This window comes from Staurois parvus, unplaced genomic scaffold, assembly GCF_062004578.1.
Source record: "Staurois parvus isolate SC_StPar_1 unplaced genomic scaffold, SC_StPar_1.0 ptg000096l, whole genome shotgun sequence".
NCBI classification, from domain to species: Eukaryota; Metazoa; Chordata; class Amphibia; order Anura; family Ranidae; genus Staurois; species Staurois parvus.
The window spans coordinates 15471709-15490150 of NW_028317892.1; the positions used below are offsets into that span (position 1 = coordinate 15471709).

The 18442-nt window shown below is 40.2% G+C and overlaps 1 protein-coding gene across 1 annotated transcript in view; it reads right to left on the reverse strand.

The window, feature by feature from the left end:
- Positions 1–600: 600 nt before the first annotated feature.
- SNX30 (sorting nexin family member 30) overlaps positions 601–18442 on the reverse strand; it is a 71771-nt gene continuing 53929 nt past the window's right edge. Inside the window, exons 5-9 of the mRNA XM_089670926.1 lie at positions 17933–18128; positions 16220–16419; positions 12851–12937; positions 6802–6954; positions 601–1446 (exon numbers count right to left, since the gene is read on the reverse strand). Coding sequence (XP_089527052.1) covers positions 1387–1446; positions 6802–6954; positions 12851–12937; positions 16220–16419; positions 17933–18128 — 696 coding nt within the window. The 3' untranslated portion in view covers positions 601–1386. The remainder of the gene's footprint in view (positions 1447–6801; positions 6955–12850; positions 12938–16219; positions 16420–17932; positions 18129–18442) is intronic.

Consider the following 18442-nt stretch of genomic DNA (forward strand, 5'->3'; position numbering starts at 1 on the left):
CAGCTTAAAATCCTAAATGAAAATGTCACAAAAGTGACATTATGGAAAAGAAGCACCAAATACATTGCCGACTATGTGTGTGTGAAAAGTGCCCAAGCCGAAAGTAGAATAGTTACATTTTGCTATAAAGTTTACTGATCTAATGATAGCTACCCTAGAAGGCAGAAGGAGGCAGTAAATTGTCATTTCTTCTATAGGATTACTGAAGGGGAAATAGGCTATATGTTTGAAAAGACTGTTCCTCACATACCACCTACAATTTAAAATGGCATCATCTTACTTCCCAGCTTTGTTTTTTCAATTTAAATGTCTTGCGGTCCAGTAAACTCCAGAAGTCCACATATAAATGCTATTAACATTTTACAAAAAATTATTTACGAAAAACAATGTTATTATTTTTGGTGACCCAACAGTTGCTGAGTTGATTTGATCTATTAACTGACACACAACTTTGATAAAAGTTCTGTCGCGTTCTGCCCAATATTGCTTTGATTTATATTGGATGGGGCAATCCATCTGATCACTTCATCACCAGCTAACATTTCCCCTTGTGTTCTTAGGGTGTGCATGATATATGGACTTTCAATAACAAGCAGAACACATTTTCAGGTGTGTTTTATTATTTAAAAAAGTCATAAACATATTTACTTTAAATTTTTGTCTTTTTTGCATGGACAATCAAAACCATTAACAAAAAATAAGTTCTGGACCAGTTGTTCCCTTTAATCTGCTTCAGATAAGGCCCCAGTGTAAACAGAACTCTCCCTCTCTCCTGGCTCTAAGGGTTGAAATATCAACATGTTGCAGTTTTTACAGCTTTAAATTTTGGAGAAAAGAATAAAGCACATCGAGGGGGAACTTCATGCCACCAACACAGTTCATGCGAACATCAGGAACCCCTAAGTAAGGAGGGAAAAGAAAACAACAGGACTGTACAAAAAAATCAGTGATGTCAGTCCTCTGAAATATATATAGAAAAAGAGGTAAACGCCATAGAAACATTTTCTGGAAACACGCTCAGTGAAAAAAAATTAGGAAGCTGCATCGTGGGACATTAAATTCCTTCAGTGGCTCTGTTGTAATAGATAAAGCCTCTTCTGCTTAGTGTTACGTAAGTGAAAAGCTTCTCCACGCTGGAGTGGTTGGTGTGAGTTTCATATTGTGTCCAGACCTCTTCTTAGCTCAGTTAAAGCAGCTTTTCATGTAGGAATTTTCTAGAAGAGCAGTAAACACACATAATAAACTTAGAAAAAGGGAATGGGGATCAAGAAAAGTTAAAGTTTGGTATATTTGCTTTGTAACAACACAAGTGAAGGGTCCTTCAGGTTGTTAGTCACACTGTATTAAGAATTGTGCAACATTTTCCAACGTTATGCCAGACAGTCTTCATTTAGGCTCTGGTTTGTCCTGCAACAGCGGTATAATAGACTCCCATGCAGTAAGGCACTAGTAGAGGACAAAAAACAAGTGTAAAGGACACAATTCTGTATCTACATGATTTATATTTGCTATTTTTCACATCTTTGCAAAACATGGTGAATCATTTTAGAAAGTAACTTTTTTTTAGGCTGCATTTAATTTTTTTCTAGAACATGCATAACAGCTATTGTTATGTTTTGCAGTATGTGGAGGACAAGGGACTGAGATGTGCAATTGGAAAAAAGGTGATCTTAACAGTATGATCTAAAGGTAAAAGTAAACCCTCACCTTGTAAAACAGCCCATTCAGTTTAAAATAGAAATGAAAGGCAAAACATTTGAGTATAGATATAAAAACATTATAAACACATATTTTCCCGCTTTGTTTTTATAAGTAATCACATTCCCTCTGTTCCCAGCAGCAAAAGAGGTGGGGGAGGAGAAACAGCAGGAAACTGGGCTTCCTAGTGAAAGGCTGTGTGGGGGGTGGGTGTCAAGAAAAGTCTGATCATTGGAGAGCATAGCTAGAGAACCGACCACTGTGTGCTCTCCTGCCTAGTGTGGTCAGTTTTAATAGGAAAGCAGGGGGAATGGCAGGAACCCCTGGGATTTCACACAAAGGAAGCAACACAAAGAGAACGGGTTACTTTTTCATACAAGTACATGATACAGTAGGAACATATGAGGAATATGAAATGTTGGGTTAACATATTCTTTAATTATTGAATGCCAGAGTTCATAACCTGCAAACAACCAATTCATTAAGGGATTTTTCACCCACAATCTATATTAACCACCTCCCGTCCGGCCATTGTATATAAACGGCCGGACGCTGGCAGTGCAGGGACGGGTGGCCGTTTATAAACGGCCTCCCCGCACCCTGCTTATGTGCGCTCCCTTGGAGCGCGCAGCACCGCGATCCGGTGCCCGCTGTGTCCTCCGGACACAGTGGAACACCGATCATCGGACGGGACCTCTGTACGAGGTCCCGATCATGTTAACACTGATTGGCCAATCAGTGATCACATGCAGAGTAGTAAGCAAGATGTCACTTGTGACATCATTGCTTACTACGTGTGAAATCTGTGAATGATCACAGGAGGTCACATGGTACAAGGCTATTCACAACAGCCTTGTACCATGTGGCAAGCTGTGACCAATCACAGCTCACTCAGTAGTTCTCAATGGCTGCAAGAATGCAGCCAGAGAGAAGAATAAATTATTGCTTTTACAGCCTTTATCACCCCCCACAAGTAGTACAGTGCCACCATGGTGACACTGTACTGCTAGGGTGACAGTATGTAAAAAAAAAAAAAAAAAAAAAATAATATAAAAAAATATAAAACAAATTTTTTTTTAAATGTAAAAAAAAAAAAAAAAAAAGGTTTAAAAATTATAATTTTTAAACCTTTTTTTTTTTTTTACTTTTTTTACATTTAAAAAAAAATTTGTTTTATTTTTTTTTATAAGTAAAAAAAAAAAAAAAGGTTTAAAAATTATAATTTTTGGTTATAAACCAATTTGGGTTATTCTTTTTCTACTAAAAATATAACAGAATAAATTTTGGCCAAGATTTATGATGAAATACTATTTGCAAAATTTTATAAGAAAAACACTTTTTTTTCAAAATTTTTGGACTTTTTCATTTACATAGCAAAAAAAAAAAAAAAAAATCCCAGTGGTGAATAAATACCACCAAAATAAAGCTTTATCTGTCTCAAAAGAATGCTAAAAAATTCATATGGCTACAGTGCTGCATGACCGCGCAATTGTCATTCAAAGTGTGATAGCACTGAAAGCTGAAAATTGGCCTGGGCAGGAAGGGGGTAAAAGTGTCCAGACTGGAAGTGGTTAACGATCCCCAACACACTGCACTATGTAGAGGAATTGTTGAGAGCAAGCAGCTGACATTTTTGCGTGGCTGCTCACTGTCACCAACTAAGAAATTGGGGAACTCTTTGAGCTCTGACATAGTGATCACATGCAGGCTGCAGGCTTTACTGACATACACCAAATATGAATTCCCCTATTTCATAGTTGGTAACAGTGTGGACTTAATATCTCTTATTAATGAAACATCCATTTTTTGACAGTTCACAAAAGCTATTATAATAGTTCACTAATAAGTGTCCGTGCTTCATGACAGTTCCAGCTTAAATATTTAGTGCCACACAAGTTGCTCCGAAAATGTGCTTCAAGATGGCGATCTTCCAGGAGAAAAATAGGACACATACAATTTCACACCACACTCACCACATGGTTTGACCCCTTGTGGCAGTGAGTCAATGTGGCATATAATACAAGAGTCATCCTCCTGCTCCTAGGTATGGGTAAACCACCGTTCCTAAATATGTTGCAGAAAACATGTCCTCCATGTATGTGCAGAAAGAGAGAGGAACCTATTGTTTATTCCAACACAAACCTTTGCCTCTTGTTGTTTGTGTCGAGTTGTAGGATAAACAAAAGTTTTCTGAGACATAATTAGGAATGATGGTTTACCCATACCGAGGAGCTGAAGAAAGACCCCTGTGTTGCCTTCACAGGCTAATTGAATTCTAGTTACTTATATGGGATATGTAGTGTATCACTGCCATCTAGTGGCAAACATGAATAGCAGTTCTCCTCTGGATATGTAAATTTCTCAGACAGGAAATGACTTTTGGTTTAGGAAGTTCTTCAGCCATTTTAAATTGCCATTCACTGTGGATGCAGCGTGCCTGCTTCTCTCCCAAGGGGCTTGAGACATCACCTGTAAGTGCCTTTCTGCTGTGTCATCTGTCATTTATGCTACATTAGTTATTCTATGTATACTGATATGCGGTCATTGTATTGTGTTTCAGTTTCACCTATAAAATAAAGTTGGATTCTTTGGTAGACAACACAAGTAGTGGGCTTCTGTTTGCTGGAGATTCTGACAAGGGTTTAGCTGTCCGTTTAGAGCCACACATAGTCAGTGATGTGAGAACGGAACAACCCCCTTTGGGCCTGGACCCATGTACGACCTGGTACATTAACTCACTTGCTAACACAAATGGACAAAACCATCTGGTGAGTATGGTGTGAAATCCTGTTAGCCTGGGCATCTAGGGCCTCTGGAAATGAAAAGGAAATTCATAAGGTATTCTTGAGGTCAGAAGTCTTCTTTTCTCCCACGATCTAAAGGCATTATGGTTTGTGTACACTCACCAGCCACTTCATTAGGTACACCTGTTCAATTGCTTGGTAACACAAATTGCTTATCAGCCAATCACATGGCAGCAACTCAATGTATTTAGGAATGTAGACGTGGGGAAGATGACTTCTTGAAGTTCAAACTGAGCATTAGAATGGGAAAGAAAGAAGATTTAAGTGACTTTCAACATGGCATGGTTGTTGGTGGCAGACAGGCTGGTCTGAGTATTTCACAAACTGCTGATCTCCTGGGAATTTAATGCACAACCATCTCTAGTGTTTACAGAGAATGGTCCGAAAAAGAGAAAATATCCAGTGAGCAGCAGTTGTGTGAATAAAAATGCCTTGTTGATGTCAGAGGTCAAAGAAGAATAAGCAGACTGGTTGCTGCAACATTCAGATGGTATGGCCAGAATTTGGCGTAAACAACATGGAAGCATGGATCCATCCTGCCTTGTATCAATGGTTCAGGCTGCTGGTGGTGATGTAATGGTGTGGGGGATATTTTCTTGGCTCTAGCAAGGTATACCCAATAAAGATGCCGGTGAGTGTATATGGACCTCAAACAGGTTTGCTGTACTTTTTCAGCAGTAGGTGCTCCCCAGTAGCACCTACTGCTGGATATGTATGGAACCTACTTCCTTCTTCCTCTTATAAGTATTTTGTGATTTACACATAAACACACAAAGAATTGCATTCATAATACAACCACATTTTTCATCCTTGGTATTCTATATCCAAACAGATGTCAGTCTCCACAAGTCACCTGCACACTGCATATCTGAAAAATATCATTACATTTGCTTCTTGAAGGTTTGGACATTTCAAACATAAACTCATGTCCAGTTAAAGACGGTAGCTATAACACAGCAGCTATTCCTCATCAACTAATAAAAATTTGAGTGAATAATCCTGTAAAAAAAAGCAAATATTTACCTGTCCATCAGTTGAAGAGTCTCTTGCAGAGCTACAGGTGCACTTCTGGGCTTTTTCAGCTGCCTGGTCCTCTACTGGGTGTTGTGGTTTCTCCCACTGGCCACTGCGTCACTACTGTGATATGTAGTGACAAAGCATCAGGCAGGTGGAACCACGAGGTGAAGTGGGGGACATGCTACCTGACACACCCAGAAGTGTTGGATAGCAGCAGCGCCTATAGCTCTGCAAAATAATGAAAAACGTAGCTTAGCACCGGGTCTATTGTGAATTGATCCATTGCAGAAATTGCATCATGCAACCATCTTGGCCTAATACATTTTCTCCTCACTGTAACATGATGGGAGTTTTTCAAATAAGCCTAGTACTGAGCTGATGTCAAATATTTGTGCTCAAAATTGGAAACCGATATACATTTTTAGGAAACACTGCAGAGTCTCAGCTCATTTGTGTGACTTTATTCTTGTCAGTGTCCTTATTAATGGAAGCTCTCAGGTGTAGAAAAAATAAAAAGTATTAAAAAAAAGAGAAAGGACCCAGGATTTTTAATGGGTTACACACGTACTTGGGCCTCATGTACACATTAACTCCCCTAGACGCTCAGCTCTCCTAGCAGCAGAAAAATGCTAAACGTGGCTAGCGTTTACACACATTTTGCCACGTTTTGCATTTTTTGACCAAAATGTTCCTCTCCTAAAAGTGATTTTTCTGTGTTTAGGGGCAGCTAAACGTTCCTCTCCTGAACTCTGGTAAAAGCCTATGTGTATATAGACACACAGGCTTTTATTGAGTGGAGTTCAGGGGCTTTGGGAAAAAAAAAGCCAAATGCTCCTAAATTTAAAGTTTAGGAGTAGCATTATACACGAGGCCTTAGAAATGAGAAGGCTATTCAAAGGAAATGAAAAAAAAAAAAAAAAAACAACTCAAAACATGAAAGTGGCTGTAAAGGCTCAAGGTTCTTTACCTTCATGCATTCTATGAGCCAATGAGAAAAGGGGGGCAGGGCCAAGCTGCAGCTGTGTGTGTGAATAGACACACAAGGCAGTGGGTGCCCCCATAGCAAGCTGCTTGCTGTGGGGGCACCCGACAGGAAGGAGGGGCCAGGAGAGCCTGTGGGGGACCAGAGAAGAGGAGGAACCGGGCTGCTCTGTGCAAAACCACTGCACATAGAACAAGTAAGTATAGACATGTTTGTTATTTTTAAAAAGAAAAAAATTAAGCCTTTAGAATTGCTTTAAAATATGGCATACATGAACTATTAAATGTTTATTCTCTTTACCTTTTCATAATATTGAATATTTTTGTCAGCCATTCCCATGAGCAGCTGGCGAAAATCTTGCCTCTTGTTATTCTGCCACCTTTCCATGTCTGCTTTCAAGTCAGCATTGAAGCATTCTACTTTGTCCTGGCACTTCTCTACTTCAGTTGGCCCCTGAAAGACAAAAATGATGCATATCTAAATTGTTTGTAAAGGCTATACAGAGTCATTTCTAAGATAATTAAATTTGCACTTCTTTTAGTTAACCTATTCATGTTCAGCAGCAAATCGAACCTTCATCACCATGTTCAGCAGCAAATCGAACCTTCATCACCAGACCAAATTTTGATTTTGGTTTGCAGTGGTTTACTCAATAGTGACTTTTGAACAGCTTTATATACCAAAATGTTTTTAACACCCCCTTTAACACAGGGCTTGACAAACTTGCTTTGAATCTAAGAGCCAGCTAAAAACGTTAGCAGCCAAACTTCTGTACCCTATATTTTACACCCCTCTAGGTTATCAGTTTAGCATTACGGAGGAGGTCTGGTGCTAGAATTATTGCTCTACTTCCTCATATGTGGGGGTGGGCCTCAAAATAGTTTTTTTGGGGGGGAAAAAAGGGGGGGGGGGGATTTTATGTGTTTTGTTTTTTTTTTTAACATCTGTCAAAAAGTCTATGTGATGATTTTTTGGGTGACAGGTTCTCTTTAATGAGACATGCAGGGTCTAAAAAGCCCCTGCATTGTCTCCCCTGTGCTCCACTGAATGTAATGCAGTGCAGATCGCACTGTATTACATTCTTTCCCGGCCATGCTGTTCGGGGAAACTGTCAACGGAGACCCGGAAGTGATATCATGTCACTTCTGGGTCAGGAACAAGATGAGGGGGGAGAGCAGATGTGTGTCCGCTCTCCTCCCTCCCCTCCACCCTGCGGTGCCCACTATGCCGGTCCCGGGCCTACAGATGGGCAAGCAGAGTTCAGGATACATAATGGGGGCCAGGGGTCAGAAATCATGGAGTCCCATACAGCCTGATGGAATCCCCAACCCTGTCCTGACACCTGGGGGGAGGGGGGAAGAAGTGGGGGGAGTGAGGAGGTGAGAAAAGAGGGATGCGAGAGAGGGTGACGAGTTGAGAGAGGGGGGTTAGAGAAAGGGGGATGAGAGGAGGGGATGTTCCCTGTTCTGTGGCTGGACACCAAGCTCTCCGATGTCTCCATCCTGTCCTCATGTAAGTGGGTCCGTGTATGCAGGGAGGACCGATCACATTTCACCAATCTGGGAAACTGGACTGGTAAGAAATTGGTGAAGAGAGTAACGTGAACAGAGATCGCTCTGCAGGCAAGTTTGATGGAGTATGATCTGTGCTGCACTACAAGTAGAGGTACAGTGATGGAGCCTGCATGTCCCGGGCATTGGGCAGTACAAATTGTGCATCCCTGTAACAGTGAATGGGCTGATAAAAACCCAGGCGCCAGGACACAATTTTTTTTCACTATGGCGACCTGACATCTGGGATTTGTCGAGCCCTGTTTTAAGTACATATTCTTCAGGACCTTTCTTATTTAAATAAAATCATAATGAGCAGAGAAATTGACAAAAATGCAAACAATATGCAGATTTAGATATTTATTTTATTTAGATAGACCAGATATTTTTGCTAATCTATTTTCTACAGGGACCCCAAATATTCCCAGGTTTTATTAAATACACAACCTATGGTTGATAAACAAGTGTGTATATTTTAGATTTCTAAATATTAGCCATTTACCTGGTTTTTTTTTTCGAAATGGCCTGGGATGATGATAATGTACAGCAGGATCATTGCAGACAGGTTGGTAAAGAGAGGGAATTGTCAGTTTTAAAATTTATAGGAGGTCTGATCAATAAAATGTTCTTCTAAATTGCATGTTTGTGCAATGACACATCACCCCCCCCCCCCATCATTCATAGCAGTGTCCTCAGGCCCGTTTACGTCACCCATACCCTCCCCCCCCCCCCCCCAGCAGTGTCCTCTGCCCCCCCTTCACATCACTGCCCCCCCCCCTTCACATCATAGCACTCATAGTTGTGACCTCTTCCCCCATTCACATCACAACACCTCAGATCACAAGGTCCTCTGGTCCACTGCTCCCCCTTCACATCACAGCAGTGTTCTCTGGTCCACTACCCCCCCCCCTTTCACATCACAGCAGTGTACTCTGGTTCACTGCCCCCCTCCTTCACATCCCAGCTGTTTCTTCTGATCCATGCCCATCCCCCACCACCTTCACATCACAGCAGTGTCCTATGGTCCATTGCGCCCCCCACCATCACATCATAGCGGTGTCCTGTCATCCACTGTCCCTCCTTCACTTCACAGCAGTGTCCTATTGTCCACTGCCCCCCCCCCCCCCCCACCATAGCGGTGACTTCTTATCCATCCCCCACCTTCCCCCTTCACAGAGGTGTCCTCTACCCCTTTACTTTTCTACTTGGGCACACAGTAGAGAGAAAGAGGTTGTACAATTCTGATCGGTGAGTGGGAGCTGCCAGAGTTAACTATTGATATTGCCAAGCTAATGATTGGTTGTTAGGACATCCCTGTGTCCCAGGAACCAATCACCTGCTAGTTAACTTGAAATCCAACGCCGGCAGCTCCTGCCCACCCTTCAGAAATGTACAACCTCCCGCTCTGCTGAGAATGACAGGCTGAGGCTTCGAGGAAAAGTCAGCTCCTAAATGGTGGGACTGCAGCAGTCCAAATAGAGGCTGCAGCAGTGGGACTGCAACAGTCCGGTGGGACTGCAGCAGTCCAAGTAATTTTGACATGGAACGTGGTCTGCAATTTAGTGATGCCTGGCTTAGAGAATAAATATTTCTAACCTAGATTTATGCATGTGTGTCCTTACAACACCACACACTGCACAGAAAGTGGGCAGATACACACTCCTGCCAGGTTCCAGCCGCTGCTAGTAGAGATCTGTGGCACAGAACACCGAACCGCTTTACCAGACTATTAGCAATCTGGAGCTGGAAGACAAGGACTGAGCCATCATTCTGCAATTCCCATTGAATCCACTTACTGGTTACTCCCTTCTGCATAGTGGCTGTGTATAGAGCACCCTACTTATGGTTGCATGGGAGTGTAATACAATGTTTGTGTTTAGGTGAATAAAATATTTGTTTTTGCACCCGGTCTGTGTGATTTCTTCTTTCCTTTGGTCATACGTACTTGCAAATGCCTCCCTCATGTAGACCATTGTTTCTCGACCTTTTTTCAGTTAAGGCACCCTTTAAAATTCAGCACAATCTCAAGGAACCCTTTCAAATTCTGGACAATCTTGAGGCACCCATTGCAAAGATTAAAAGAAAAACTAAACTAATAGTTTTGCAGAACGCAGCAACATCTGTACATATGAGACACCCAACGTTAGAGGCGATTTATTCTTCCTAAGCAAATACACCTTTGTGCACCGGTACTGAATATTAATCCAGTGTTTCTCTTCTCGCTCAGTATCGCTCTGTCACTCAGCTAATGTAACCCCAATGCTGATGGAGAGGAGCAGGGGAGGGGCAAACAAGGATGTTGTGCAAGGGCCTAATGTCCTTCTTATCTACTGATGACATCATTGGTTTTGTATGTGGTCGGCAGCTAAAAAGTTGTAATGGTGCACAATGAAAACCTGTGGGTTAGTGTAACTAAAAGACAAGCTTGACCCACCCACTGGCTTGTACACAATTTTTGGCCAATTTTGATGCATTTCGACAAAGCACCCCTGAAGGTACCTGAAGGCACCCTGGCTGCAAAAGGATGTTATAGACATTCAAAAGTCCTAAGACTGCTGATGGACGCTGCCATCTTGGATGTGATTACAGCTGTCCCTGCAGAGTCGTCATATCATATCGTATTCTGCTACACTCCATCCCTGGCAGTACATAAAAGTTTATGTAAGAAGATGAAGAGGAAACATAAATGCTGGGTCAGCACAGACAATTATTAGATCCTCCCAAAAAGGGAAACGTCGTTTTATGCAGAAGTCACATTTTGTAGCAAGTTCAAAGGCATATTACACATCAATAAATATATAATAGAATGGAAACTTTTTTTTATTACAATTATACTGTTAATTACAAATAAACTTATCGGACATCTTATTCCAAAACCACAGGCATTAATATGGAGTTGCCCCCCCCCCCCCCCATTTTTTTTTTTTCATTAAAACTTGCATATACACTGCTCAAAAAAATTAAAGGAACACTTTGAAAACACATCAGATCTCAATGAGGAAAAATATCATGCTATGGACTGGGTAATGTGTTAGGAACATAAGGATGCCCCATCGTTTGATGGAAATGAAAATTATCAACCTACAGAGGAATGAATTCAAAGACACCTCGAAAATCGCAGAGAAAAAAAAATGATTCAGCAGGCTAGTCCATTTTGCTGAAATTTCATTGCAGTAACTCAAAATGGTACTCCGTAGTTTGTATGGCCCCCACGTGCTTGTATGCATGCCTGACAATGTCGGGGCATGCTCCTAATGAGACGATGGATGATGTCCTGGGGTATTTCCTCCCAGATCTGGAGCAGGGCATCCGCTGAGCTCCTGGAGGTTCACCCTATTTGTCCTGTTGTTTTTTAATGAGCTAATTTAAATTTTTTTTTTATTTTTGACAAACGAAAACAAAAAAGCATACCTATGCCCAGCGGGTGAAAAACCAGTTCATCTTGATACGATGAACAAAGTAGCTCTCTAAATACAAGAAAGAGAATGAGCACGTTACCTGCCATGGGGGACTATCAGGGAAATCCTTCACAGAAACAAGAGTCATTATGATATGAAATACCAGGAGACACATTCCCAGCAGAGAAACACTACGCAACTCTAATCTAGTGAGTCACCTGATAAAATAAATAAGGATTCTGTGAACGATAACCACGGTTCCCATGTTTTAAAAATTTTTTTAGGGTATCCCCTGTGCTTATGCATACATTTTTTCCTCCTCAAAGTAAAGTTAACAGCGTCCTTCCATTGTGATATGTGGGGGGGAGATTAAAATCTACAGGTAATGTATTTTCTAGGAAAATGCGCAGAAAAGCCAGTTTGGAATCAGTAGGAATACTAGTAGAGCAAATACTGTTAAGCACCTGAATCTATTTCTCCTGTTTACCATTGTCACTCAAAGTGAAATAAAATCCTAAATTTTGGGTTGTCCTCAGAAAAGTAATAGAAGGAAAATCTTCCAATGGGGACAGTAGTTCTTGTGACCTGGATGTCCCCAAGGAATTCCCTTAATTTGAAGATTTCCTCACGTCTTATTTGGTTATGGGATAGGAAGTTAAGGGAATTCTCCGCAATGGGACATAGATGGCAAAAAAAAAAAAAATATCTGACAAAAGGTTATAACTCTCCCTTGCTCTATCCAAAATGAAGGAAAAAAAATAAAAAATTTGCCTATAGTTCTACTTTAAAACCCCTGTCATTTTGCCAGCTATATTCCACTTGGGAGATTTCTCTTCACTTCCTGTCCTGTAGCCATGACAGGATACAAAAGGTGAAAACTCTTCGAGGTGAGGAAAATCTCCTTTGAGACAGCTATCACCATAACGAATGTCCCAATAGGAAGATTGCCCCCTCTATTCCTGTCCTAGTGACAACTCAAACATTTTGGATTTTGCCACCACTTTCTTTCCCAGTGATCACCAGAGCAAACGGAAAGTAGAAATCTCCCTAGTTGCGACAAAGCAATCAATAGTTGATAAAGGAAAAAAAAAAAAGTGTTACATTTAGATATACTTTAGAGTTCATTTTATAAAGTCCTGCTCGATGTATTTTGGAACAGGCATACATCTGCAGCGTGCGTGTACAGGACTACAAAAGAATTACGCTCCACTCAGATTTCAAAATTATAGTCCTGGCTCTGACTACAGGGCTTTCATGTAGTCAGCTCACCCCTGTTCAATACACAATCATGGGATTAGGCAGATTCATACTGAAATTCAGTCACTAAAATCTTAACAAAAAAAAACACCATGAAATTTAATGAGGCTCCTCGAACATATGCAATCAGAAATAAAAACTCACCCCAGTTCTTTCTTCTCTTCTCAAGGCTGCAGCGTCCAGTTTAGCCTCATATTCTGCCTGCACTTGATCCCTTTTCTTTAGTACATTCTAGAAATACAGTTATTAGTTATCAGCTTGCGGGATGTGTTCTTGCATAGATAACTTTCTATTAAAAAACTGAAAAAAAGAAACAAGCCAGCAACTCAAGAAAATGAATGTGTGACTGTATCTTTAGATCCTTAGTTCGGACTTCTTTTTGAACATAAATAGCACAATAATTTTTTAGGGCTCATTCACACAAGGTGTGCTGCTTAGCAAAGTCCCACTGCAAGACAAGGCAATATGATAGACTCTCTTCTCTGTATTAAGGTAAAAAATGTCTCAGTAAATGTGTCGTCCTCTGACCTCTGTTCTGTTTACCGTCTTCACCTGACTCCTATATTGATCCAGCACTGTGCCCATCTGCAGCCAGTGTTGCGCTCTTTCCCTCTTCACACAGGCACAGAGGCAGCAGTCAATTAAACCCTTTGAGGAGGGAGCAGGGCCCAGCTGTACTGTGTGTGTCTACAGACGCACACAGTCCGGCTCAGAAGTGATCCCACAGGTGCACCTATGGTGGCACACAAAGAAGAAGAGGAACCCAGAAGAGGAGGATCAGGGCCGCTCTGTTACAATTGCACACAGCAGGTAAGTATAACATTACTAGTATAAAAAAAAAAAAAAAAAAAAAAACAGTATATACCATAGTAAGTGCTATAACTTTCACACAAACCTATCAATATACACTTATTGTTTTTTTTGTTTTTTTTTATTAAAGACGTGGCAGACTATATTATTGGCCAACATTTATGAAGAAATTTGATTTTTTTTTTTCTAGATATCTTCTGTAGCAGAAAGTAAAAAATATTGTTTTTTTTTCTTCAAAATTTTCAGCCTTTATTTGTTTATATCACAAAAAAAAAAAAAAACCAGTGGTGATCAAATATCACCAAAAAAAAAAAAAAAGGTCTATTTGTGTGAAAATTTGTTTTCAAATTTTGTTTTGAGTACAGTGTTGCACAACTGCGCAATTACAAGTTAACCGTTTCCCGACCGCCCTATAGCAGAAATACTGCTACAGGGTGGCATGAGTGCACAAAATCACGTATATATACGTGATTTTGCATTTCCGGGTAGGGGGCGTGCGCAAACTGTGTGCGCGTTACCCACACTGCTGTTCACGGCTGTCAATCATAGAGTCAGGCCCGGTAATTACTCGCTGGCGACCGTTGATTTCCAACGATCTCCGATGGGGAGGAGAACTGTTTTGTTTACTAACAGTTCTCCTCCCTGTCAGCTCGGGTACACTGCTCTGGATGGCTGGGCACAGCACAGCCATTCAGAGCAATGTGATTACAGTGAAGCACACTGACGCTGCACCTAGTAAAACACTCCCAGTACACAGTTAACCCTTTGATTGCTCATGTTAACCCCTTCCTGCCCAGTGCCATTAGTACAGTGTTAGTACTTTTTTTTTTTTTTTAGCACTGATCACTGTCTTTGTGTTGCTGGGGATGTCAGTGACAGCAAGTCAGTTCCCCATAGTGTCAGAATGTCCGTCGCAGTTCCGCTAGAAGTCACTGATCACTGCCATTACTAGTAGAAAAAAAAAATCACAGTATAAACACCATTTGTAAACGCTATAACTTTAACGGAAACCAATTAATTTACATGTATGGGGATTTTTTTTGTAGCAAAGATGTCGCAGAATACATTTTGGCCTAAATTTATGACGAAATTAGATTTTTAAAATTTTTTTATTGGACATGTTTAATAGCAAAAAGTCCAAAATATTGTTTTTTTTCAAAATTGCCGGTGTTTTTTTTTTATAGCGCAAAAAATTAAAAACCGCACAGGTGATCAAGTACCACCAAAAGAAAGCTCAATTTGTGGGAAAAAAGGACATAAATTTCATTTGGGTGCAGTGTTGCATGATCGCACAATTGTCAGTTGAAGTAACGCAGCGCCGTAACGCAAAAAAATTGCCTGGTCAATAAGGGGGGTAAATCCTCTGGAGGGCAAGTGATTAAAGTAGCACAGTGCTAAACAGCAAAAAAAAAAAAAAAAAGGCCTGATCATGAAGGGGGTAAAATCTTTCAGAGCTTAGATGGTTAATTAGGACACATAGGGTGTTTTTTTACTTTAATGCACTAATCTTTTAGACTTTAGAACTACTTTAAGATTACACAAGCTGGCCATGTCAGGATGTAGCAGAACATCTCTTAGCTAGAGGGTGGTATTGTTTGTTGGAGTGCTTGACAGGAGTACAGCTTAACCACTTCAAATCTGGACACTTTCACCCCCTTACTGTCCAGGCCAATTTTCAGCTTTCAGTGCTATCACACTTTGAATGACAATAGAGCGGTCATGCAATGCTGTACCCATCTGAATTGTTTTGCATTTTTTTGAGACAGATAAAACTTTATTTTGGTGGTATTTATTCACCACTGGGATTTTTATTTTTTTGTTATATAAATGAAAAAGTCCAAACATTTTGAAAAAAAAAGTGTTTTTCTTACAAAATTTTGCAAATAAATAATCTTCCTTCATAAATCTTGGCCAAAATGTATTCAGCTATCTTTTTTGTGGAAATAAAATAACCCAAAATTAGTTTATTATCAAAAATAGTATTTTTCAAAATTTGTTTTACATTTTTATTTATTTTTTTTATATGATTAATTTAGGTTTTTTTTTTTTTTTACACTGTCACCCTAGCAGTACAGTGTCACCATAGTGACACTGTATTACTTGTGGGGGTGAGATTTTTTTTTTTTTTTTACATGGATTACTTTTACACCCATGAAGGCTGGAAAAGCAATCATTTCTCCTTCTCTCTGGCTGCATTCTTGCAGCCATTGAAAAATACTGTGAGCTGTGATTGGTCACAGCTTGTCACATGGTACAAGGCTGTTGTGAATAGCCTTGTACCATGTGACCTCTGTGAGCATTCACAGATTTCACTAGTAGTAAGCAATGATGTCAGAAGTGACATCTTGCTTACTACTATTCTTGCGATCACTGATTGGCCTATCTGTGATCACATGATCAGGACCTCACACAGAGGTCCCGTACAGCGAATGGACACAGCGGGCACCGGATTGCGGTGCCACGCGCTCCCAGGGAGAGCGCACAGGCAGGGAAGCGGGAGGATGTTTATAAATGGCCACCCGCTCCTGCACTGCTCCCGTACGGCCGTTTATATACATGGGCCGGATGGGAAGTGGTTAATTGCTTGTGACAGAGAATTTAACTTGTACGAGAAAGCTAAAGCAAACAAGGCCCATGTAAACATAATATAAATGAATTGTTCAATAGAGAAAATATAAATACAGAGCAAGCAGGAATAATCACCTTCATAGATTCAGAGTAAAGGATATACTCTCTGAGCACGGGAAGGAAGTCTTCGGTCATGTCCTCAGTCAGCTCTTCTAGTGCTGTGCTGCAGTTCCCAACACAGGCAGACACTCCCTCTAGTGGCTCGCTTAGCTCTCCTTCCAGAGCACTCCAGGTAGAATAGACCGGACCATACTCCCGAAGCTCCACTAGATATTCTAACAGACAACAGAATCTTTTTTCAGCCAAGAATAATCTTGCACATTTAGAGCAACAATAAATGGCAAATAATAATACGAATTCTGCATTTTGAATATTCAGCAGATACACATACTGGGATTTAACTGTCCTGTGAAACTGACACGTTATATTTATTAGTGGAAGCAATAGTAAATGACTCTAGACCAGGGGTGTCAAACTGGCGGCCCTCTAGCTGTTGCGAAACTACAAGTCCCATCATGCCTCTACCTTTGGGAGTCATGCTTGTAACTGTCAATCTTGCAATGCCTCATGGGACTTGTAGTTTGGCAACAGCTGGAGGGCCGCCAGTTTGACACCTGTGTTCTAGACTGTATCTAAATAAGATTTGTTGCTCAAAACATATCACACTTCTGTGAAAGAAGAATATAATAGAGTTGCTTGCTAACAGAACCACATGAACACATGAGTTTTTTTCTTTTAGTGAAAAATGTATCAGTTTAAAAGCTAGTACTAAATGTCTGATTGACAAACACTTAAAATAGTTTTTTCTATTATATAGTACTTACTGCTTTTCTACCCTGTGTTTAATATTTTTGCTTTTGTATCTGCACTTTTTCATTCATTTATATTTTAGAAATCCATAGTGTGTTTCCTTGCTTTGATTCAAAGACTTAGAAATGAACATAAACTAAATCAATTATTACAACACATTTGCTCACACATAAAAAAGTTCTAACACAGGTAGCTCTTCTCAGCTCTAAGGATGTACCAATTTTGTGCATATACTTACCAATCTGATGTTGCTACAATCCGGTTATGTGATCTTCCTGGCAGCAGCTGCAGGGGAGAGGAGAAATTGCTGACAACAGCTGCGATGCCTAGGCGGTGACATCACCCATAGGCTTACTATGGGGCATCTGTTGTCAGCTGTCCCTTCTCTCCCCTGAAGCCGATCATGTGACCGGATCAGAGCGCCTTCGAAGTAGGTAGATATATACATCTTCCTTCTACAGGCTAGTTAAAATAGGCTTTAGAAAGGGGGTAGAAAAGGTTTCAGCTTAGTTACATCATTCCTCGACTTCCACTTTAAATACAAATTAACCTTTTTGGCTACAACCACCAAACAACAAGCTATGATCTTTGTCAAAGGGAGCGTCCCTAAATACTGACTTACTAGGGTAACCCCCTTGTGATAGCAACAAAGTAAAATAAAAAAAAAAAAAAGGAAAAAAAATAAAATAAAATTATAACATTTTTCAATTAAGCTTTGGCAATAAAACCTGGAAGTTGATTGGTTTCTATGCGAGCTGCACCAGATTTAGTAAATATCCCCCCTTATGTTCTGGGGGTTTTAATTTTATAGCCAAAAAAATGCAGATTTAAACGTGTGCAAAAAAAAATAAAAAATCAGAAAATTGTCCTAGAGGAGAACTAGATGTTTAGCAGAAACATCCAAATGGTACTAAAAGATCAGAATATATATAAAAAAAAAAAAAAAAATGTAATTCCTACATACAGAGCAAAACATACCTACTTCCTCTTTAATAATGCGTTGTGCTATCCTGTCAATAGTTCCAAGTTTTAATGCAAAGGTGTCCAAATACTCTCCTATGGCTGAAAATTCCAAAGGGCGGTTTCGGAGCTTGTATCCACTTGTTACATATCGCACAGACTCTCCCATCTTTGAAAGCAGAGTGGCCCCCTGTTTTTTGTGACTGTTCAGATCCTACGTGTAAATACAAATAGATTAGTTCCTCATTTCAGATTAAAATATTTTAAAAAGTCATAAGATTACCCCAATAATAAAAAAAACGTACAAAGGAATATTTATCTGAAAGCCTGGGCAAGAGCAAGTAAATGATCCCTTTGTGTACTTTTAGGCAACAGATCCAGACCTGCTGATTGACAAATACAGTGTGAGAATCAGGCCATCTCCCATATAATGGTTTATGATATGTTGGCCTTTAACAATAGTTCTATATTTAGGTTGTATCTATATTATCAACCAATAACTGTGGATTTGAAGCTGGCTACAGGGCA